This window comes from Gorilla gorilla, chromosome 14, assembly GCF_029281585.2.
Source record: "Gorilla gorilla gorilla isolate KB3781 chromosome 14, NHGRI_mGorGor1-v2.1_pri, whole genome shotgun sequence".
Lineage (NCBI taxonomy): Eukaryota > Metazoa > Chordata > Mammalia > Primates > Hominidae > Gorilla > Gorilla gorilla.
In genome coordinates, this window is record NC_073238.2 from 65409744 (window position 1) to 65433049 (window position 23306).

Consider the following 23306-nt stretch of genomic DNA (forward strand, 5'->3'; position numbering starts at 1 on the left):
ACATTTTCTTTATCCAGTCTATCATCGATGGGCATTTGGGTTGATTCCATGTCTTTGCTATTGTGAATAGTGCTGCAATGAACATACACATGCATGTATCTTTATATTAAAATGATTTATATTCCTTTAGGTATATACCCAGTAATGGGATCGCTGGGTCAAATGGTATTTCCAGCTCTAAATCTTTGAGGAATCACCACACTGTCTTCCACAATGGTTGAACTAATTTACATTCCCACCAACAGTGTAAAAGAGTTCCTATTTCTCCCCAGTCTTGCCAGTATCTGTTGTTTCTTTTTTTTTTTTTTTGAGACGGAGTTTTGCTCTCGTTGCCCAGGCTGGAGTGCAATAGCGCGATCTCGGCTCACTGCAACCTCTGCCTCCCAGGTTCAAGCAATTCTCCTGCCTCAGCCTCCCGAGTAGCTGGGATTACAGACACGTGCCACCACACCTGGCTAATATTTTTTGTATTTTTAGTAGAGATGGGGTTTCTCCATGTTGGTCAGGCTGGTCTTGAACTCCTGACCTCAGGTGATCCGCCCACCTCGGCCTCCCAAAGTGCTGGGATTACAGGCGTGATCCACCGCGCCCGGCCTCATCTGTTGTTTCTTGACTTTTTAATAGCCACCATTTTGACTGCCATGAGATGGTATATCGTTGTGGTTTTGATTTCCATTTCTCTAATGATCGGTGATGTGGAACTTTTTTCATATGTTTGTTGGCCACATGTATGTAAAGACACCCATTTCTTTATGTGCTTGACATGGCCTTAAATATGCATGTATCCTTGTAAAATACATCGTGTTGTTCTTTGTGCCTTTTAAATTTACCTACATGGTATTCTGCTAAAAATAATTTCCTGCATCTAAATTTTTTTCTTTAGATACAAAGCATCTGTTTGTATATGTACACCAATCACTGTGTCAAACTGCTGTATACATAGCCCATATACAATACACATTGTAGCATTATTTATAATAACAGTTTGAAATAACCTAAATACTGCACACTAGGGAATGGATAACTAACCCTAGTACACCAGCTGTGTTAAATATCATGCCTTCATTAACAATGATACTTCTCGATATGAAGGGGCACATGCTTATGACAATGTTAAGTGAGAAAAGCGGACAAAACAGTCTAAATTGTGACAACAACCACAAAAATATACATTAATACAGCCAAGGGCTAGAAAGGATCAGAGAAAAATGAAACAGGTATGTATGTCTGAGCAAGGGAATCATGGGTAACATTTCTCATGTACAGTAGCTCCCCCTATTCGAAGTTTCGCTTTCCAAGGTGTCAGTTACCCCCAGTCGAACTTGGTCCAAAAATATTACACGAAAAATTCCAGAAACAATTCATAAGTTTTAAATTGTGCAGTGTTCTGAGTGGTGTGAAGAAATCTTGCACCATCCAGCTTCGTCCTGCAAAGGACCTGAATTCTACCTTTGTCCAGCGGATCCACACTGCAGAAGGTCCCCTCCTTATGAGTCACTTAGTAGCTGCAAGAGTAGTGATGCTGGCATACTGTGAGAATTGTTCTATTTTATTATTATTGTTGTTCATCTCTTACTGGGCCTAATTTTCAAATTAAACTTTATCACAGATATACATGCAAAGGAAAAAACAGTATATTAGGGTTTGGTACTATTTGCGGTTTTAGGCCTTCACTGGGGGTTTTGGATCCCATCCTACAGGAATAATGGGGTGCTCCTGTAGCTGTTAGTAAGACGATGGTGTGCCTGGGGATTTGTACTATACACCACAGCATCTTCTACAGTCGTTTTGGGGGAGAGGGAGGATCAGAGCAGTATCAATCTGCTGCTCCTTGCCCCAAAACTGGCAAGAGGCGCCTTTCCTCAGCCAGAAAGGCCTCTTCTCCACCAGCTGTGTCCTGCAATCAACTGCAGCTGTATTGGTCTCACCCCATGGGAAACAGGTTTGAAGTTAAAAACCTTTTCAGAGGGCCGAGATAAATTTAGTGCTGCTAAATTTAACTATCTTCAAGATTAAACATGAAAAGCAAAGTGCATGAGTTATGTATATTATTCTTTCAATTGTGCAAAAATAAGACATTAACTTGTTTTTGCATGGAAAAATTCTGCAAGAATAGAGAAGAAATGTTTACAGTTACCCCTGGGATCTGGGATAAAAGAGAGACATCATGCTTTTCTTTAAAAAAAAAAAATAGGTTTTTGTGGATTTTTTTGTTTTTGTTTTTTTGACAGAGTCCAGCTCTGTAGCCCAGGCCAGAGTGCAGTGGTGGGATCTCGGTTCATTGCAACCTCCATCTCCTGGGTTCAAGTGATTCTTGTGCCTCAGCCTCCGTAGTAGCTGGGATTACAGATGTGCACCACCACAGCCAGCTAATTTTTGTATTTTCAGTAGAGACGGAGTTTCACCTTGTTGGTCAGGCTGGTCTCCAGCTCCTGACCTCAGGCTATCCGCCCGCCTCGGCCTCCCAAAGTGCTGGGATTACAGGCCTGAGCCACTGCGCCTGGCCCATGCTTTTCTCTACAGTATGAAAGGAATATGTACTTTCTTCTTTAAAACCATGTACCAAACAGCACTTTTCAATTAAAATGTTATTTTTAAAAGTTTAAATCCCCAAATTTCATGGCTCTAACTTTTTAAACATCACTTTTTAAATAAATGTCTAAGTTTTTAACTTATTATACAGCGTTCTCCAAAACAACAAATTCATATTCTGAGCCCAAAACTGTGCACCTCTTTTAGTGATGAGGACGGAGTCCAAATTGAGGACATCCCTTATAGCTCACAATGCACACATATTCTCACATCAATAGCAACATAGAATGCAACTGATGACCAATATATATTCACAAATAATTGAGGACCATGGCTAAGAGTTGCATTCGGATTCCGATGTGACTGCTATTGTCCTTAACACGGACTAGCTCCAGGTGAGTCCCCCGGCCCCGGGGGTGTGGCGGGCGTCACCCGTTGTCCGGGCACACACCCCGCAGACCCAATCCTAGCCCGCTGGCTAGACCATGGAGGGCCGCTGGGTGCAGCCACAGAGCGCGGGGCCCCGGCGACCCCGCCCCGCTCCGCGTCACTCGGCGCCCTGCGGCGCGCGATGAGCACCTACCACTAGCGGAGCCGCGAGGGAGAGGCCGCGGCCCCTTCCCGTTGCCTGCGGCCACGGGCCGGCATTCAGAGCCCCTCGCCTGGCGCTAAATTTAAAAACGTAACACGAGCAGCAGGCTGGTCTCGGAAACGAAACGAAACTCGGTCCCTGGGCCTCCTCCCGGGCGCTGCCGGTCCCTCAGCGCGCCGCGCCACCCGGAACAGACCGTTCTCCCGCCATTTTCGGCGGGGCTGGGAGACTGAGGCCCGCGGCGCTGAGCCTGCGGCGCCCCGGAAGAGGCGGGCGGCATGGCCGCCGGCGTGGACTGCGGGGACGGGGTTGGCGCCCGGCAGCACGTGTTCCTGGTTCCAGGTAAACACGCGCGCCCGGGCGGCGGGGGCGGCCCAAGAACTAGCGGAGCGGCCCGCGACCCCGGGTGCGCCGCCCCCCACCCCGGTGGCTCCCACTACCCGGCCCGGCGCGGGATGGGATTCTCTGTGGGACAGCTGGCCCCGCATCTTGGTCACACGTCATAGCAAGCCGCGGTTTTCAAACCCGGAAGCGCCGAAAAGGACCGAGCGTGTTTCCCGGGCCCTGATCCCCGGTGGCTCGGGTGGGTGGGTGGAAGCCGACTCAGCCTGAGGGGAGCCACGCGGGTTCGCGGTCACCGGTGCGCTGCGGGCCCCGGAGGTTTCTGCCCTTGGTGTCCCCTACCTGGCAGCTGGCCCTGCTTCTGTGATCCTACTGGGTTGGAACCAGGGATCCAGTAGGCTCGAAGTGGCCTCAGACGGTGCGCAGTTTTAAGAAAGCAAAGGCACAGGCCTGCAGTGGCGAGGCAGGAGGGAAGCGGGATGGGAGTCGTGGTTAGGCCAAGGGTAGTTCAAAGCGATTCAGCAGGATGATGACCACAGGAGTGCTGGAGCCGGGCCTTTCAGCCCCCGTGTGGATGATGACCGGCCATCCAGGACATGCGAGGGCTTGGGACAGTGGACAGCCAGTGCCACACAAGGAAGGACCGATTAAATGACACAGTTAAAGGAATTTGGCCTAGGGAGTGCAAGCCAGAAAGGTTTGGTCTTTTTATATATGTAACATTGGAAAAAAGGAACATCTCCTGTTCCCTGTATTAAGTTTTGAGTTTAGCTCAGCAAATGCAGTGTTTGTTGCAGTAAATATACTCTGATAACAATATTCTTTCCCAGGAGTTTAGAGTTTTATGATGGTTATTGAAAATGTTTACATGACAGGCTGTCAATAATATTTTTTTGCCTCTAAAAATAAAACATACATAAAGTGTACGGATTTTAAGTATGCAACTCACTGAACTTTTCATACGTATACACCACCCTAGTAGCCATCCCCCAATTCAAGATGTAGACTGTTTCCAATAACACCTCATGCCTGTTCCTAGATAGCCCCAGGAACCTCTATGCTGACCTCTGTCACCAGAGGTGCCTGTTTGAATAAGAGTGTACCCCTTTGTGTCTGGCTTCTTTCACTCTGAAAGATTCATCCTTGTGAAATTCATTCATGTTGTAGCAGTTGTTTGGTTGGTTGGTTAGTTTTTTCATTGCTGCTTCTGTTTAATTGTATGAGTATCCATACTATGTATCTCTACTGTGGATGGACATTTGGGTTGTTTCCAGTTTGCAACTATTACAAGTTACACTTCTCAGAGCATTCCTTTAGGCGGCTTTTGGTAGACATGGGCACTCATATCTCTGGGGTGTATACCCTGGAGTGGAATGGCTGGTTCTAGTACTTGTGTGTAGAGCTGTAGTTGACAATGTTAAATGGTTTTCCAAAGTGGTTATACTGATTTATATTCCCACAAGCAGTGTATGAGAGTTCCCATTGCTGCACATCCTCAGTAAAAACGTTTGGGTGGTAAAACAGCTAACGCAAAATTCAGGGTTTTGACAGAATCTCGCAAAGGGCTACCCGTATACATGCTTTTCATTAGAAAAATCATCCTTTCTTCTCACTTCGTCACATCAAGACAATTAGATTTGCAGGGTAGGAACTCTAATCATTCTTTCAGAATCGAGTGCATTATTGTTATTTCAGATATACACAATAGCTGATGATAATTTGAGCTTCTTATTTTGTTGTTCTGTTTAATCAGTATTGACATCGTCATTTTATACGTGTTTGTGTCTTTGTATTAAACACAAAACCCTCAAAAGAATTAAATATTGATTGTATCCCTGAAAATTGTAGGTTTTAATGTATCCACTGCTGGGTTGTGGGAAGAGTTTCAGTTGAGTTTCTGTTCAGAGCTGAGATCTACTGTGACCTTTTAAGGCATTGGGGGAGACTGAGCAGCTGTTGGAACTGCTAGAAAGAGCTGTGTGGTCAGGGGGGCAGGAACTCTTAACAGTTAAAAACTTGAGCTACCAGCTCCTGCAATTCTTCCTTCTGGCCTTTAGTGCCACCTGCAGGCTCTGAGGGTACAACAAGGTTTGACAGCGACTGCAGTGCAACACTAGTTCTCAAACTTGAGGGCATCATTTACCTGGGGAGCTGCGCCTCAGCTCCCAGAGGTGCTGGTTCAGTAGGTCCTGGGCTGGGGCCAGAGAATGTGCATTGGTAACAAGTTCCCAAGAGATACTGATGCTGCTGGTCCGGAAACCACTGCCCCCACCCCAGGAACCACTGCAGTAAAGACTTTGGGAACTAGATTGGGATATAAGAATGACAAGCCTCATGTTTGGCCCTCTTTGTGGTGGGCCAGAATTTATATGGTCAAGGAAGTGCATGTAAGTGCAGAGTGTGAGGCTCGTCTTCCCAGATGTAGTTGTCGTCTTTTCCAGAAGATGAGAAATCAGCCTGCTTAGTTACCCATTCGGGAGTTGGAAACGATATGCCCTTGGCTGAGGGAGCACCATACTCCAGTAAAGCTGGGCCCTTAATAAAGAAAAAAAGATTATTAAACATTTTTCAAAAGTATTTGGCGGAGGCGGCTTGTATTCGGTTTTAGAAAACTTGGGATCTGAAGAACTTACTCTGTGTACTGAAAAGTGAGCACATGAACCCACAGGCCAACAGAACTTTAAAGGGATTTATCCGTGAGACAAGGGTAAAGATGCCTAACCTTGCAATGATACTTTTTTCCAACATTTAATTCATGCTGTTCATCGAGTTGCCTGCCACAGCACTGTGTTATATCTTGAAGAATATATTTAAATGTTTGATTTAGGTATCTTTGCCTCTAGTTTTCAATTTGTTTGGAGAAGCTGGCTATCTCAGATAAACAAATCTGAAACTTGGAAGAGATACTTGTGAGATATGCAGACTTGGGACGTTGGTTTTCATAGGCTGGTGAAGACAGAACCATTTCCCATTTCAGCAAGGCAAGCATTTCTTTTAGTTTGGGATGGTCTTAAATGTTTCTGTAAAATGGCCTGGGAATACTAGCCTGTTTGCAGTTTTAATTTCTATAAGAGGCCATTAACATCTTTACTTTTTGGAAAGTAATATAAGTTTCCATCCCTCTTTTTCTGCCCTAAAAGTAAATGTTTGAGTCATATTTTTAATGTTTTTCTTAAGTCCATTTTTCTTGTTAATGCTACTAAGTTGGGATGTACCCAGGTGTGAGAGGTTACCTGATTCATTGCGTTTAGAAGACTGCATTTATTGCTGTTGGGGGCTGAACAATTAATTGGGTTCATCTCCAAGGAAATGTTAATTGGGAAACCCTAACATTGTGTATCGAAAAAAAAAAAAGAAGAAAAATCATTTCAGGCCTATTAAAACAAAATTCATTTGGGTTCACTTAGGCTGATTAAAATATTCCTCAATCAGCCCCCTGATTAAACAGTCCTGAGGTGAAACTGCACCTCAACTCGAATTTTCAGTTAGAGACAAGTTTTGCAATAAAGTTATCCCCCTTTATTTCATGAATATACATGTTAAAAAGTATTTTAGGAAAGATTGCACTTATTATTTATTTCTCCACAGAAAGCAGTTTCATGGAGGTAGAGGATGGGTTGCTTTTTGGGAGATAAGAATCCCTGTCTACCTTAGACATTTCAAATACAATAACAGCTTTTTATGTGAGGCATCATGATAATCACAAATGATTATACCAGAGCTATCTTTCCAATTGGAATGCAAAAATAGATGTGGAAGGATTGTATAAATTCATGCATTAGAACTATGTTCTAATTAAAGGATTTAAAAAATAAACTAAATTTAAAAGGAAAAACTAATTTTCTTATTTAATGATGGAGAAAATTTATATTATATTAATGTTATTTCTGATTACAGTCTTGAAGCTTTTTTTTTTTTTTTTTTTTTTTTGGTCCACCAACTGGCATAATTGTAGCTTTTTATAAGTCCAAAGAAATGCCTCTTGTTTTGGGGGAGGAAAAAAAGTAAAGGTTTAAAGTGTATGGCAAAGGAAGAACTACTATAGATTTAATTGACTTTTCAGTGACACTAAAAAACACTCTTTTCCCTTCTTTACCTAATGGCTCATGGTTCATCTCAGAAGAAAAAGTTAAGCAGGATTTTTGTTCTTTGTCAAAACGGTATGTATGTATATGTTTGTGTTTAGAAATATACATGAGGGCTGAAAGCTTCCTTATTTTCAGAAGAGATGAACTTCACTTGGCACATGATAGAGAACCTGGCCAATTCAAGTGCTGATTTTAGACAACCTCGGAATAATTAAGCTCAGCATTTTGGAAGATGTGTCATTTACCGAATAGTCTACTGCAGGCAGTCAGCAATGTAGGAGTCTCAGAGTTTTCCAGCATAGAGCGTGTTTAACATTTTCCACACGAATCTCAGTCTGGCTTTGTTTTTGCAAAATGTTTTTCGGTGGGACCCGACTGACCTTTCTCAGGTGGCCACTGGATCCGCTCCCCTTGCTATCTGAGCACGTTCTGAAGTGGATGGACTTCAGTTGCCAGTTGGTGTAATCAGGCTGTTTCCAGAGTCTGATCTTGTCCCTTTAGTAACTGTTCCAAAATACTTGGGACATTTATAAGTAAGAACTCATGACTCCCACATATTTATCCTCCAGGTCAGAAAAAAATTCATAAAAGGAAAGCAAGCAGTGTTCATGATTTTTTATTTGAATAACAGAATAGGGACTGCATGGATTCTCCCACATCCTCTGAGCTTTAACTGTGATTTTAAAAAACAAACAACTCAGTCAGTGTGCTCCAAAGCCTGGCTATAATAACACAGACTTAAAAGCTAGATTTATGCTATTTATTAGCTCTGTGTCATTGGGTGGTTTACCTCCTCACTATAAAGCCTCGCTTTTGTCATCTTCACAGTGGGGAGAACAGTACCAGTCTCATGGGGTTGTTATCTGTGGTTTGAGTTACTCATAAGCTTTCTTACACCTCAAGCTTTTAGCCCTGGGCCTGGGACAGAGTAGATATTTCAATAAATATTTACTGAACGAATAAAAGTCTCACATTCCATTTCTTCCTGCAATGTCTTTGCTTATTCTGCTTTTTCCTCCCCTTCTACTTCTATCCAAATTCTGCCCTTTCCTCAAGGTTCCATTCAACTTTATTTTCCACAAAGCTAAGCCATTTGCTCCAGCTCAGCTTCTCCGTCTTGACTTTGTGTCTGCCTGGAATCCTGCTTGCTCTTCACTTTATCTACCTGGCAAATTCCTACTTATCCTTTAAACCCAGCTCAAGTATCACCTCTACCAGGAAGCCTTCCCATGGGTCTCTCCTCTTGTTACTGCCCAGGTTCGTGGTACCTCTTTGACCACCTACACATTTCATCATGATTATTCATTTAAGTGCCATTTTTATATAAATATGTATTGAACACCTAATACATGCCAGGAGCTAGAGAGAGTCCAAGTGTGTTTTCCCTGAGTGGCCATTTCGCTTCTCAGTGTGGGCACCTCAGCCTTCAGCTTCAGAGCACAACCTCCAAACAGTAGAGCATGTCACGTAGGATTTCCAGGCCTTTGTTCAGAGCTACCTTTGTGACTTCCTTGTCTAAGGATGACTGTTTGCTAAAGCAGAATGGGCCACCCCGTGGCAAGGGGATGTAAGGGATTTGGGGCTGCATGTTCTAGTCCCTGTTTCATTATCTGTCCCCGAAACAACTAAGCTGGAGGCTGGCTTACTCCTCCGAGGGCCTAGGTCTCAACATTTGGTAAGGCTCTCCTGCATGATTGGCTACCTTTGCCTGATTGTTTTTAAAGATTTTTTGTTATTGTTGTTGCCTTTTAACCTTCTTTTGACCAGTTAACTCTACATTTACACGTTTTTCTCACAGTGGTTTTTTTTTTTTTTTGATAACTTTAAATGATTAGAATAATAATACTTACCCAGTATAGAAATTCTAGTAATATGGGGAAAAAAATAAAGAATAAAATAATTTGTCCATCATCCTCACCCAAAATAAAAATTTTGGAAATATTTCTTTCCAGTTTTTTCATGCTGTTTACATTACAAAATGAATTCCAATCTTCTTAAATTTTTTTTTCTTATTTTTCTATTTTTGCCTTTATTTCATTGTTTACCCTTACTACTTATTTAATGTAACACTAAAACACTCAGGGAGATTGGGGTTACATAAAAGTTTATATGGTGCTGTTCTACATAAAATTGGAGAAAGACAGTTCAGTTGATTTAATAGAGGTAGGGGCTGTTTTTTTCCTCTTAATTTTGATAAGGACAGAAACTTACACAGTGATATGAAACAAGTTGACAAAGAGAATTTGTATTTTAGGCTTTGAACATTGAAGAGGTGTAATACTTATTGCTTCAGACAGTAGACAGTACATATTTGGAATGGGTTATCTTTGAAAATGGATAAAGATTGAAAATACAAATAGGTGCAAAAGAGGTAAAGATACATTTACAGAGCTGTATTGGACCCAATGGCAAACTAGGATGTTTCAAAAGTCATTCAAAGCAGGTTACATTTTTGAGGACAACCATAGCCTCCTGCAAACATCCCTTGGTGTGCTTTCCTGAAACCGGATACTGGTTTGAATAGCCTGTGAGTCTGCCTTAGTATGGAAATTGCCATTTTTTAATGTGGGGTCAGTGCACCTGGGTTGTGTGTTACAAAATCAGACATGAACTTCTTTGGGAGTTCCTTAGCAGGTTCACATCTTCCCAGGAAGGAGCAGGGGTGGTGGCGTGGTGGAGAGCATAGGACATCTGGCCCTAGGGTGTTGCAGCAGCAGGAGTCCAGGGTTTCTGCCTCTCTGAGTGTTAACTTCCTCTTCTCAAACTGACTTCCTCCATTTAGTGGAAAACTGGTTTCACGTGATTCCCAAGCTGCAGATCCCCCAGTGTCTGCTGGGAGGGGTCTCTCCTCTTAGTTCCAGTTTGAAACCTTTCAAAACAGCCTTCTGACTGGTCCTGCTGTGGTCACATGCAGTCCCACCCTCCACCACCTATTGTAGCCAGGGAGGGGCAGGCTGTAAGCACAAGGTGGGAGAGGAGGAGGACAAAGTGGGCACTTGAGGCTAAAGAGTGCTTTTCTGGAAGAAGGAAAGGGTACAGGATAGACAGCAGAGGAACTAGCTACCACGTCGTTTCACCAGTGGGACTCTGAGGTCTGGCCAGAAACCTCAGCCACTCATGAGCTGTCTTGCCTATGGCCAACATTAGGGGTTTCTCAGTTGCTGGTAGTCTGTTTGACTGGCTTGTATATAGATATAGCAGAGGTTTATTTGTATGGAGAATTGGGTTCTAGTTGTAACTTGTACTTGCCTTCATTTAGTCAAAGTTTGTGTAATTTTTAGAAAGCCCAGCTTCTAGGCCTGCAACTTCTAGCTGTTATAACTTTGCAAAACACTTTCATATAATTGTATTTGACCCTCTTGATGACCTTGGGAAGCAGTTAAGGCAAGCTTTATTATCACCATTTTGCATATCAGGAAACCAAGACTCAGAGAAGTCAAATAATCTGTCAACATACAATAGAAATCCAGTGGCAGAGACTGTCAGCTCTCTCAAGTCCTTTTCCAGGACTCCTGCATGTGCCAGAGGCCACTCTGCTGACTGAATAATGATACCTCACCACTGTGGGAGAGGCCAGAGGACCAGGAAAGGCTGGTCTCAAACTGCTCTCAGTTTGATGACTGGGGACCAGACATACCTCCTTCCCTGGAACCAAACCTGGTTGCTCTCAGTCACCCCAATCAGGTCTGTCTTTTCTAGCACTCCACAATTTTTCCTGCTTCCCACATAGTTCATGCTCCATCCATGCTCCATCTCAGTATGTTTGCTGGTCTTTGTGGCTCTGAGTTGGCTGTGAACCTGAATTTTTTTACTAGCTTCTTCTCCAGTGCACAGGCTGTTCCTAGAAACATGGTTGTTGATAGGGACAGCCCTGAAAGAATGGAGATTTTGTCTTCTACGGTCCTGCTGAAGGCTAGTTTCTAATTTTTATATTTATTTATTTATTTATTTAGAGACGGAGTCTCGCTCTGTCGCCCAGGCTGGAGTGCAGTGGCACGATCTCGGCTCACTGCAAGCTCCACCTCCCAGGTTCACGCCATTCTCCTGCCTCAGCCTCCCGAGTAGCTGGGACTACAGGCACCCGCCACCATGCCCAGCTAATTTTTTGTATTTTTAGTAGAGACGGGGTTTCACTGTGTTAACCAGGATGGTCTCAATCTCCTGACGTCGTGATCCGCCCGCCTCGGCCTCCCAAAGTGCTGGGATTACAGGCATGAGCCACCGCGCCCGGCCTCTAATTTTTATTTTTTTCTCCAAAGCTTCAAAAGAAAGTTACACTTAGAGGAACCTATTACTTCAGTAATCACATAATTTTCCTGGTGCATGTCTCTCTTGCTTTCTTGGTTTGCCTCTTGTAGTCTTTGAAGAAACAAAGAGCTTCAAAGCCAGGAAAATGACCCAGATCTCTTTGACAGCAGTGCTAATGTTTTGGGAAGTGAAGGCATATAGTTATTTCTGAAATTAGTGTTCCTGGAAGCTGCAAGTTACTTGAAAATTATGCTGATTTGTCTTGCATGCATTGTATTTGTGTCCTACCAAAGTGTTTCCAAGGAAGTATCTGGCAAACAGGCAGGAGGGTGCCGGGGCAGGGGGAGGGGGAGGGTCTGAATATATTCTGATGGCTGAAGTCTAAAGAAAATGAACTGGAACCTATTTAGGACATCGTATTGCATAAGCATGAGAGTGATAATCTCATCTCTCTTTTTCTTTTTTCTATTGGATCTTCTTAAGAAACCTGAATAGCCTTGATATGATATCTAAAAATAAAGTAAATGGTGCTTTGATGTCTGTACTTTCTCCTCCATGTAACAGTGGGTGTATGTTTCTCAGAGTTTATCTCCTGTGTGCCAAAAATCAGAGAGGCTCAGGAACAAGTGTCCATTGCTTCCAAGTCATAAGAACAATTGGCAAAAATCACTTGTCTTGTGTCTTTGAACTTTAAATGCAGTGAAAAAACTTGTCTTAACCAAGAGAGGGATAAGAAAGAACTGCCAAGTTTGAAAAACCTGCTGATAAATAACTTCATACCAATTGTACAACAACCTGTACTATATAGTCTGTAGATGAAAAGTCATGTACCATTTTGGCTTATACAATACTTTGTGGCTAACTTTAAAAAATATGGAATGGTTAAGTCTGTGCATTAATACATGCTGTGTAACCTAATTTTTCAGCATTATAATGTCACAGATATCTGGGGGTGGTGGGGAGAAGTATATGCAGCTATGTATAGAATATACACAGCTCTCCCTCCTTTCTCTTCCTTCTGCCCCCTGGCTGTGTGGTCTACTGGCTGGATTGCAGTAGCTGGACTGCAGCTGGTTAGATGACTCTGCTGGTTTTTGAGGATGAGGAGGACAGGACAAGAGAGGGAAAATTTTAAATGTTTATATCATAGGAGAATAGTCATGTCAGAATCATTGTGTTTCCAAGCTGCAGTTTGTGCTTTTTAAGTTAAGAGGTATGGGACTTCAGATTAAGAGTTTCTTTACAGTATTATAGTTTAAAACGTTGGCTCTGGATAATAGTTGACTGAGTTTAAATCCTGGCTCTATAGTTGACTTGCACTCTGACCTTCAGGCAGGTTTTTCATCCAAAAAAGTGGAAATTAACATAGCACTTATTATGTGACCAATATAGAGGACTTAAACAATGCCTTGTAGACCGTAAATGGCCAATACATATTAGCTGTTATTTTTGATTTTACATTCATTAGACACAATTGTCTCTTTGTCACTGGTATGTTTTCTTTAAAGTACAGATGTCAGGAAAGTAGCAATCAGAGATTCCTTGTTTGTTGAGGGTGTTTTGTTTTGTTTTGTTTTGTTTTGACAGAGTCTTGCTCTGTCGCCCAGGCTGGAGTGCAGTGGCGTGATCTCGGCTCACTCTAACTGCCTCCTGGGTTCAAGTGATTCTTATCAAGCGATTCTCATGCCTCAGCCTCCCAAGTAGCTGGGATTACAGGCATGTGCCACCACACCCGGCTAATTTTTGTATTTTTAGTAGAGACAGGGTTTCACCATGTTGGCCAGGCTGGTCTCTAACTCCTGGCCTCAAGTGATCTGCCCGCCTCAGCCTGATTTCACAATACTGGGATTACAAGTGTGAGCCACCATGCCTAGCCTGTGGAAGCCCAGCAGATGGAAGATTTGCTACCAGAGTTAATGGTGACCGGTGGGACATACAATTGAATCTTTACAGAGAATATAGAGACCATGAGATAACTACTCTGGAATCAGTTAGTTTTAAGGAACCACAGGGGCAGAGCTTGAGATAATTGGGAAGTTTGACATATTATTAAACCTAAAATGGCCAGCAAGACTGATAGCTGCTTCTCAGTTGTCTGAGTTTTTTCTTTTTTTGTGAAAATACTTTTTTAGCCAGCATGACTTATGTCATCTCTTAGATGAGAGAAAAGAGTAAAAAAGACAAAGTGTATAGCTACTCTTTTAAAAATAGAGTTGGAAGCATAGTTTTGGAAGAAGGTGTCTCACATGAGTCAATTTTCTAGACAAGTGAAATTTGGCTCTTTTAGTATCAAAACTTGCTTTTATAATTTTTTATTGAGTTTTTTCTAAACTTGAACAATTCATTTATGTTATGTTTATTGAATATATCTCATGTGCCAGAAACACTACTGGGTACTTTACATTGCCTTGATTTTTACATATAAAATGCATTGTGTTCTGGCTTTTAAACAAGATACACTGGTTTTAATTTAATGTTTTCTTGGAAGACTAATTGTTAAGCCATTATGTAACTCTGTGCTTAGATTTCGTGACTTTTATATTTTGATCTTATTATTCCCTACGTGTTCTCGACTTTTTCCACGTAGTTGAGGGAAGGGTTACTGATTGTTAATTGATTATTTATTATGTGTTCTAGGCACTTTCACATACATTTCATTTCAATCTAACAGAAACATGTAAAATTATTATTATACCCATTTTATAGATGACACAACGAACCACAGAGAGGTTGAGTATCTTGCACAGAGTCACACTGCTGAGTGAGGAGAGGAGCTGAGATTGGAGTATGGACCCTTCTGATTCTAGGTCCAATGTTCTTTCTATGCTGACATCATTGAAGAAATAGACATAAGTTAAAAGTAGGTTTATAGATCATGACCCTTCCTCACACTCCCTCTCTCTTTTCTAATTCTTTCCCGTTGCTGTAAAAGCAGGGTTTTCTTCTCTAATTAATTTAGCTATTCTTCACCTGTGCTAGATGCAAGTAAAAGACAGCAGAAGTTAGAAAAAGGGTGGAGCCTCCAAACCTGTTGGGTGAGAGGCTGGTCCATGAAATGACCCAGGATTTTCTGAGTAAATGGAAACTCTTTAACTTTGATAGAGTTAATTTATAGTTACAAGTAATTTTGTGTGCCTAATACCAGGTATAGACTAAGGAATTTATCAGAAATATTATAGTAAATGAGCCCTTCTTCTCATACTAAGTCTTCAAAGTTCAGTGAGGGTAAATCCACCCTCCCATAAAAGCAATGAAAACACTAGCAAAGATAGCAAAAAGCAACTTTTTCAGAACCCCTGAGATTAGCCAAAGGCTTCCAATAGTTTGAGAAGTGTTTATTCAAGAAAATCTTCTGAATCTTATTAGGAACAGCAGGGTTTGTGGGATTGTAACTTGAACTACTCCCATTTCCTCTCCTTAGCTCTGCAATAGCCTTGAAAACCAGCAGTCTTGCAAACACGGTACTTGTAAAAACCAACAGCCTTCAACCATTGGCTAAGATAGGCCTGGATGGAAGATCCTCAAGAAGTCCCATTCCCAGAGCATTGTCCCTATTTGACTTTTCTCACAGCTCCTTGGAAAAGTCTCATTTGCAGGGCATAGTTGTTATCTGACCTACCTTGGAGCTCAGAGCTTGCTCTGTTCCCACAGAGCCCTATCTTCAGGGTATTTGTCAAAAACAATCAGTGACAATCGTTTAACATCGTAGCTTCTGAGGGGTCAATACCAGTTGCGCAGATAAAAACCTGGCCAAAATCTTACGGGTAAGATATGAGGAACAAGATGTCCATAAGAGGCTTTTAAAAAACTCTTGACATATTCCTAGAGGATTAGAAGGCTACACACATATGCAGGGCTATGGGCATGCTCAGAAGGACCTGAGAGGGCCTCAGTGTCTCACCTCTGACTGAGTATGAGGTCCAGAGAAGGCAATAAATACAAGCTAAGGCAGAAGATTAAAGTGCCCAACTGTTGAAGGTATGCCTCGACACACACACACAGGACCCTTCAGCAAAGATTAGATCACTTATTGGTTCACAGCATCAGCTAACCACTAAGCTAACTAAACAGAGACATCAGTGGCTGCACACCACAAGAAATACAGACTTTACAGAATTAGTCCAGAAAAGTCACTAAACAAACAAACAGCAACAACTGCAATAACTACAAAAAACAGCAACAACAAATCCTGGGGAGTTGGGAGAGGAGAGTCTGATTTCCAGAATTGCCACATTTATTATCTGAAGTGCTCAGTTTTGTTTTGTTTTTTTTAACAAAAAGCATGAGACATACATACACAAACAAGACAGTATGACCCATACACAATAGGGAAAGTAGTCAATAGAAACTGTCTCTGAAGGGGCTGAGATGTTGGATTTATTCTACAAAGATTTTATTCAGCTACTATCAACATAGTCAAAGAACTAAAGAACACCATATCTAAAGAATGAAAGGAAAGTATGACAATGAAGTTTCACCAGGTAGAGAATATCAATAGAGAAATTGTAAAAGGATCTAAAGTCTGGATTTGAAAAGTATAATAACAAATGAAAAATTCACTCGTGAGCTCAGCAGCAGATTTGAGCTGGCAGAGGAAAGAATTAGAAAACTCAAAGACAGGCCAATTGAGATTATCCGGGGTGAGGAACATAAATAAAAAGAATAAAGAAAACTGAACCTGAACCTAGTCCCAGAGACCTGTAGGACACCATCAAGCCTACTATTATATGCATTATGGGAATCCCAGATGAGAAGAGAGGGGTGGAAGAGGAATATTTGAAGAAATAATAGCCAAATACTTCCCAAATTTGATTTAAAAAATACTTGTCTGCACAACTAGTGAGTGCAGGAAACTCTAAATAGGATAAACTCAAGGAGATCCATACCTGTGTGTGTCATAGTCAAACTGTGAAAAGACAATCTTGAAAGCAGTAAAAGAAAAATGACTCATCAAATAAAAGGGATCCTCAATAAAATTAACAGCTGACTTCTCATTAGAAGCCATGGTGGCTGGAAGTGAGTGGGATGACATATTTAAGGTGCTGAAATAAAGAGAGTCTCAACAAAGAATTCTATATCTGTCAAAATTACCTTTCAAAAATTAGGAAGGAACCAAGACATTCTCAGATAAAGGAAAAAAGAATGTGTCACTAGCAGACCTGTCCCACAAAAATTATGAAGGGAGTCCTTCAGATTGAAAGGATAAGGCGCTAGATGATAACTTGAATCCACAAGAAGAATAAAGAGCACTAGTAAAGATAAACAGAAATAAACATAAAAGCACAAATATATTTTTGTAACTCTTTTGGGTGATAGATAACTACATAAAGCAATAATTATGAACTGTGTTAACAGGCTTATAATATGTAAAGATGTAATTTGTATGACAGTAGCACAAAGGAGAGGAGAGGAAAAGGAATATGTGCAGAAAACTTACTACTCTTGAAACTCAGTTAATATTAATCTGAACTACATTGTGAGTTAAGATACTAATTGTAATTCCCAGGATAACCACTAAGAAAATAACTCCTTTAAATAAAAGAAACAACAAGGTATCAAAAATGGTACCCTAGAAAACATCTATTTAACTCAAAATAAGACAGTAATAGGGGAATCCAGAGGAATATGACATACAGAAAACAGAGCTAAATGGCAGATGTAAATCCTACCTTATCCTACCTTATCCATAATTATATTAAATATAAATGCACTAAGCACTTCTGTTAAAAGGCAGAGATTCTCAGAATGGAGGGAGGAAAACTCCTGACCCAATTATATCCTATCTACTAGACACACTTACACACACTTTAAATTTAACAACAAAAATAGTTTGAAAATAAGTGAATGGGAAAAGATATACAATACAAACAGTAACTGAAGGAGAGCTGGAGTGGCAATACTAATATCACATGAAATCAACTTTATGATAAAAATTATTACTAGACACATAACAGTCTATTGGGAAGATATCATAATTATAACATACATGCACCCAATGACAGAGCCCCAAATTACATGAACCAAAAACTGACAGAACTGAAGGGAGATATAGACAATTGAACAATAACAGTGTTTTTTTTAGAGAAAGAGTCTCAGTCTGTCACCCAGGCTGGAGTACAGTGGTGCAGTCACAGCTCACTGCAGCTTTAACCTCCTGGGCTCAAGTGATCCTCCCACCTTAGCCTCCCGAGTAGCTGGGACTACGGGCACGTGCCACCACACGTGTATTTTTTGTAGAGACAGGGTTTCACCCCATTGCCCAGGCTTGTCTTGAACTCCTGGGCTCAAGCAATCTGTCCACCTTGGTCTCCCAAAGTGCTGGAGTGCAGGCATGCACCACCATGCCCAGCCAAGATTTTCTTTTTATTACTGATTTCAAAGTATTATTGTGATGTATAGTTTTATTCCTGTTTCTTATGCTTTGAGTTCATTGAGCTTCTTGGATTTGTAGTTTTCATCAAATTTGGAACGTTTCAGACTTACTTTCTTCAAGTTTTTTTTGTTCCCTCTTCTCCTTTTGGAAACTCCAGTTATACATATATTAAAATGCATAAAGTTGTCCCTTAGTTTACTAATACTCTTTTTTCTTCAATTTTTTTCTCTGTGTTCCCATTTTAGATAGTTTCTATTACTGTGTCTTCAAGTTCATTAATCTTTTCTTCAGCATTAATTTTATCCAGTGTATTTTTCATCTTTAGAAATTCAATTTAGGTATTTTTTTTTGCAATCTTCTATGTCTCTAATTAACTTGTCCATGAGGAATGTTGTTTTTAAAGCCTTTGTCTATCAATTCTATTATCTTGTATATTAATACCCCTCTTTCAGTAATTGATTTTGTTTACTCATTATGGGCCATATTTTTCTGTTTCTTTGAATGCCTGATAGTATTTGATTAGATGGCAGACATTGCGAATTTTGTCCTTTTGGGTGATGAGTATTTTGTATTTCTGTAAATATCCTTGAACTTCATTCTTGGACACAGTTACTTTGAAAGAATTGGATACTTTTAGGTCTTGCTTTTATAATTAGTTTGGTAGGACCAGTCCAGCAAATAGTTAGGGCTGACTCTTCCCTACTACTGAGGACCCTTTTGAGTACTATGCCTAGAGCTCCATGAATTGTGAGGTTTTACAGTCTGTCTGGGAGTAGGCACAATTCAAGACCCTGAGGACGTATGAGGTACTGCTCCCTCGAATCTGTTTAGATGGGTTTTCTCCTGGCTTTTGGGTAGTTTCATCACATGCATGCACTGATCCTACTTAAGTAGGACCCTCTGCAGATCTCTGGGGTCTTGTTTCTTTTTAGCCCTCTCCTTTCCTGTGTGCTGACCTGTGAACCCTAACCACCTTGGTGTCTCTGGAATTCTTAGCATCATCTCTTCAATTCAGCGAGTCAGCTAGGCTTTACTGGGTTCTCCCTTTCTGCACTGTGGCCTGGAAACTCTTTTAAAGCAGTAAGCTGGGCAATCATAGGGCTCATCTCATTTGTTTACCATCTGTCGGGGACTACGGTCCTGCATGGCTTGTGTGCAGTGCCTTGAGAATAGTTGTTTCATATGTTTTGTCTGGTGTTTTGTGGGTTTTTGTTGTTGTTGTTGTTTCAGAGGGTTAACTGAATTCCTGTTATTCCATCTTGGTGGAAAGTAGAAATCTCAATTTTTTTTTTCTGTAGATACTTAATGTCACTATTAGTTTAAGAAAAAATGGTCGTATTTTAACCATTCATGGGTAAGCCAACTTCTAAAATATGTCTGCTCTATTTAAGCTTATGAAGATCTGAAGTAGAGTAAAGGGAGTGGGGGCCATAGAAAAATAAAAGAGAGTAAAATCTCCCTTCTTTCATTCTTTCTCTTTTGCTCTTTTGGTAAATTGTTGCTATGCCCCCTTACTAATCAGAGCCCCATTGTTCTTTTTGGTAATAGGAACATTTTAAGAGTTCTATGAATATGCCACTCAAAATATATGAAGAGTGTTACCAATAAAATTGTCATGGTCTTTATGTTTTAATCTATGTGATAAAAACTTGATGGTTTTGGTACAACTGGTTAACTTCTCGAAAAAAATATTTAAATTGGATTTCCTCTTAATATCTTATACCCAGATATAGTCCAGATAGGTTAAAAATATAATTTCTAAATATTAAATGAAAATATAGGCAATTCACATAATCTTAAGAAAAGGTCTAAGTGTGATACAAAGGATACAACCATAATGAAAAAGATCAATATGATTACATGAAGATTTTATATCTTTTATATGGCAAAAATCATTATGAGCAGGATTAAAAACATAGTCGATATCCTTAGTATATAAAGATACCTCACAAAGTAGTAAAAAAAAAAAAGCCAAATATCCCACTGGGAAATTAGGCAAAGGATAGTTGTGTAAAAAATATAGGTTTCAGGTAAATATGTTTACAATGCTGTACTTCATAATAGTAACAATTACAAATGATAATACTCATAATAATAGCTATCATTTATTTCATGTTTCTATTTGCCTGATTACATTAATGTTTTCAGTAGATTGGCTAATTTGATACTTTGAAAAACAAGTATACTATTATTGTCAGTTTATAAATGGCATTTGAGACAGGAGATTAAGACCCTTGCCCAAGGTGACAAAGCTGTCCAAGTGGCTAAGCCAAGATTATCACCCAGGCCTTCTGATTCTAGACCCCTGCTTCTCATCATTCCTCATAGAAATACATTTAAACTACCTGAAATTCAACTGCAACTTGCAGAGAAATTGGTAATTTGCTCAAGATCACAACATTTGTAAGTAATAAATTGAGTTAAAAATCTTACAAAAGTCATATAAGTAGAAGAAAGGAAAACAGGGTAAAGTAAGGTGAGCAACAAAGCAGCTGTGTGTTTTAATTTTAGATATTCACGGTTTATTTTCAGAATATTTAAAAGATGCTTCAAAGAAGATGAAAAATGGGCTAATGTTTGTAAAACTGGTTAACCCCTGTTCAGGTAAGTTCTCGTCTCATAATTTGAATGTTCTTAAATGTTGTGGCTAATGAGTATATACACTTTTATGTCTTTGTGTCCTTGCTCTTTCTGAATAGCTTTTAAAGTTAAGATGGCACCGTGAGGAGAAGAAAACAAGGTGATGACATTACTAGTCTTCCCAGATAATTCATTTGACTTAAACGTTTTAAAAATTTCTTCTCATAATTTTAATTCACAGAACTGTTCAGCCATCAGAAATACGGGCAAAACAAAAAAGTAGCATGTTTGAATTCTCTTTAAAAACAGATTAATTTTCTTTGGCTTCCTTAAGCCAACTTTTCTTAGAGTAGTTATTCAACATTAGCCTCCATTTATATTCATTTTATCTTATAAAGTAAAATAAACAACCAGAATTTAAAAAAACAAAAACAAAAACAGAAGGCTTTTACTTGACATGCCAAGATTTTGATTAGTTTCAGTTTTAGCTATACTTCCCTATTTTCTTCTGACCAAAAAGTAGTAATTTTTTTTTTCTGTCAGGGGACTTTTTTTTTTTTAAATGATAAGCATTGTATATTGAAGGGATTCATATTTTATTGAAAAAATTTTAACTTTATATTCAGTGCATTTTCAGTTTTGTCTTCACATTTTTTAGGCAAAAATATTAAAATGTATTCTAAATATTGAGTAATATGGGTGATAGTGTTTATCTCTGTGTGTAATTGTTTTTCCATTAATTTATAAGGTTTTGTGTAGACACCTGATACTTGCCATATTAGAGGTTTCTCCTGGTGACAGTAATACTGAATAGTAAAAGTATGGGAGGGCCAATGAGTAGTGCCTTGTTGTTATAGAGACATGTAAATAGAAGCAACAAGAGAAGAAACACATTCCTGACTTTCTCCAGTGTTCTTTTCTTCAAAATGAAATTGACTGTAATTGGTCAGCTATATTTAGAAATCTTAGTTATATATCAGACTAAGTTGACGTGAGAAATATTTCTTCAAGAGAAGTTTTAGGTAGCAATAAAGGTTCTAAAGCATTTAAGAAAAGTACAGGTACAGAAGAAAGCCAGCCCTCTTTTAAAATTTCTGTTTTATCTAAATGCTGATAGACAACAGAGGAACAAATGTTTTTATTTGCTACACTGGCAGTGGGAAGGTAAAGGCTAACATTTGCTGAGTTCTTACTATGTGCCAAGTATTGGTTTAGGAAATTTACATGTGTTCTTTTTTTTAATTCTTATAAAAACCCTATGAGGAGGTTCAGTATTGTCCCCATTTTACAGATGTGGAAACAGCCACAGGAAGGTTTATGTAACTTCTCCAAGGGCACATGCCCAGCATATGGTGGAGATAGAGTTAAAGTCAGCATCCTTGTCTCCAGAGATTGTGCTATGGTTAAAAAAAAAAATTTTTTTTCATTAGTTGAAGTGATAAAACATGCAGATGTGCACAGTCTTCACCCTCTTGTGCCTCCTCCCTTTTTTTTTCTTTTTTTTTTTTTTTTTTGGTTAAGAAAGGAAAGGAAAAAAAATTCATTCGGTTGAATAAAGCTTTACTCACTCCCTATGGCTTCAAGCATGTCTGTCTTTCTCACTTAGGGTTGGCCTGTGGCTTGGTCCCTGTCAGACCCTGTGTGGGGAGAGCCACACACTGCCCAGAGGCAGGGACCCATGTGCCAGCTCATGTCATATGGCTGAACTGTTGTGTTTTGATAGTTTAGGAATGGATATTCCCTCTTGATCTGATGGAGGATTTAAGGACAGACTTTGTATTAGTTAAGATAAATGACTTGCACTTTCTAATTTTTTGGTTTAAGTCCAGTGAGGATTATGGAGCTGGAAAACTACCATCTATGTATAATAGCTGTAAGCTTTCCTTGGAATCAGTTTTTTAGAATAGACCTGTGTATGTTTATGTTCATATTAGGAACATTCGTCAGAGATACTGGATAGTCTTTTGGGGTGTGTGTGTGTTTGTGTGTGTGTGTGAAAACTTACAAATAAAAGACAGATTTGTCTTAACAGGAGAAGGAGCCATTTACTTGTTCAATATGTGTCTACAGCAGCTGTTTGAAGTAAAAGTTTTCAAGGAAAAACACCATTCTTGGTTTATAAATCAATCAGTTCAATCAGGTAGGTGACTAGTGTAAGCATTTCCAATAACTAAACACATACTCCAGCTTTTCCATTCTTCACACGTGGGGTTGTGGGTCTGTCACCGGGTTTGGAGTCTGGTCACTGGTTTAGCCTTCCTTGGCATGAGAGCAGGTTTAATCAAGGAGAAAGGAAAGATCATTTGAGCACTAAGGTTAAGTCATCTCCTGTGTGTCTTAGACGGTAGGAAGTTTTAAACTAGCAACTCTGATTTGTCTCCTAAAACAGTGAGACATCCTGAGTTAGAAGTTAGATTTGTACATGGGGCACATATTGTGTTGATTAGAAACTCTTTTGAGGATCTTGTGTTTTTAACATGTTATTTCCTTGAAACTGGATACTGATATGGCTTCTAACATAGGCTAGAGCATAACAAAGTTTCTTTAAAAT

At 40.0% G+C, this 23306-nt stretch overlaps 1 protein-coding gene and 1 long non-coding RNA gene across 3 annotated transcripts in view; one reads left to right on the forward strand and one right to left on the reverse strand.

The window, feature by feature from the left end:
* The window catches only part of LOC109029478 (uncharacterized), a 50955-nt gene extending 44153 nt beyond the window's left edge, over positions 1 to 6802 (reverse strand). Inside the window, exon 1 of the long non-coding RNA XR_010130583.1 lies at positions 3809 to 6802. This is a non-coding gene — a long non-coding RNA (uncharacterized lncRNA). The remainder of the gene's footprint in view (positions 1 to 3808) is intronic.
* Positions 316 to 23306, forward strand: part of RNASEH2B (ribonuclease H2 subunit B) — a 66228-nt gene continuing 43237 nt past the window's right edge. For both annotated transcript variants that reach the window (XM_004054529.4, XM_004054528.3), the window contains exons 1-3: positions 316 to 3466; positions 20708 to 20779; positions 22788 to 22895. In XM_004054529.4, coding sequence (XP_004054577.1) covers positions 3403 to 3466; positions 20708 to 20779; positions 22788 to 22895 — 244 coding nt within the window. In that variant the 5' untranslated portion in view covers positions 316 to 3402. The remainder of the gene's footprint in view (positions 3467 to 20707; positions 20780 to 22787; positions 22896 to 23306) is intronic.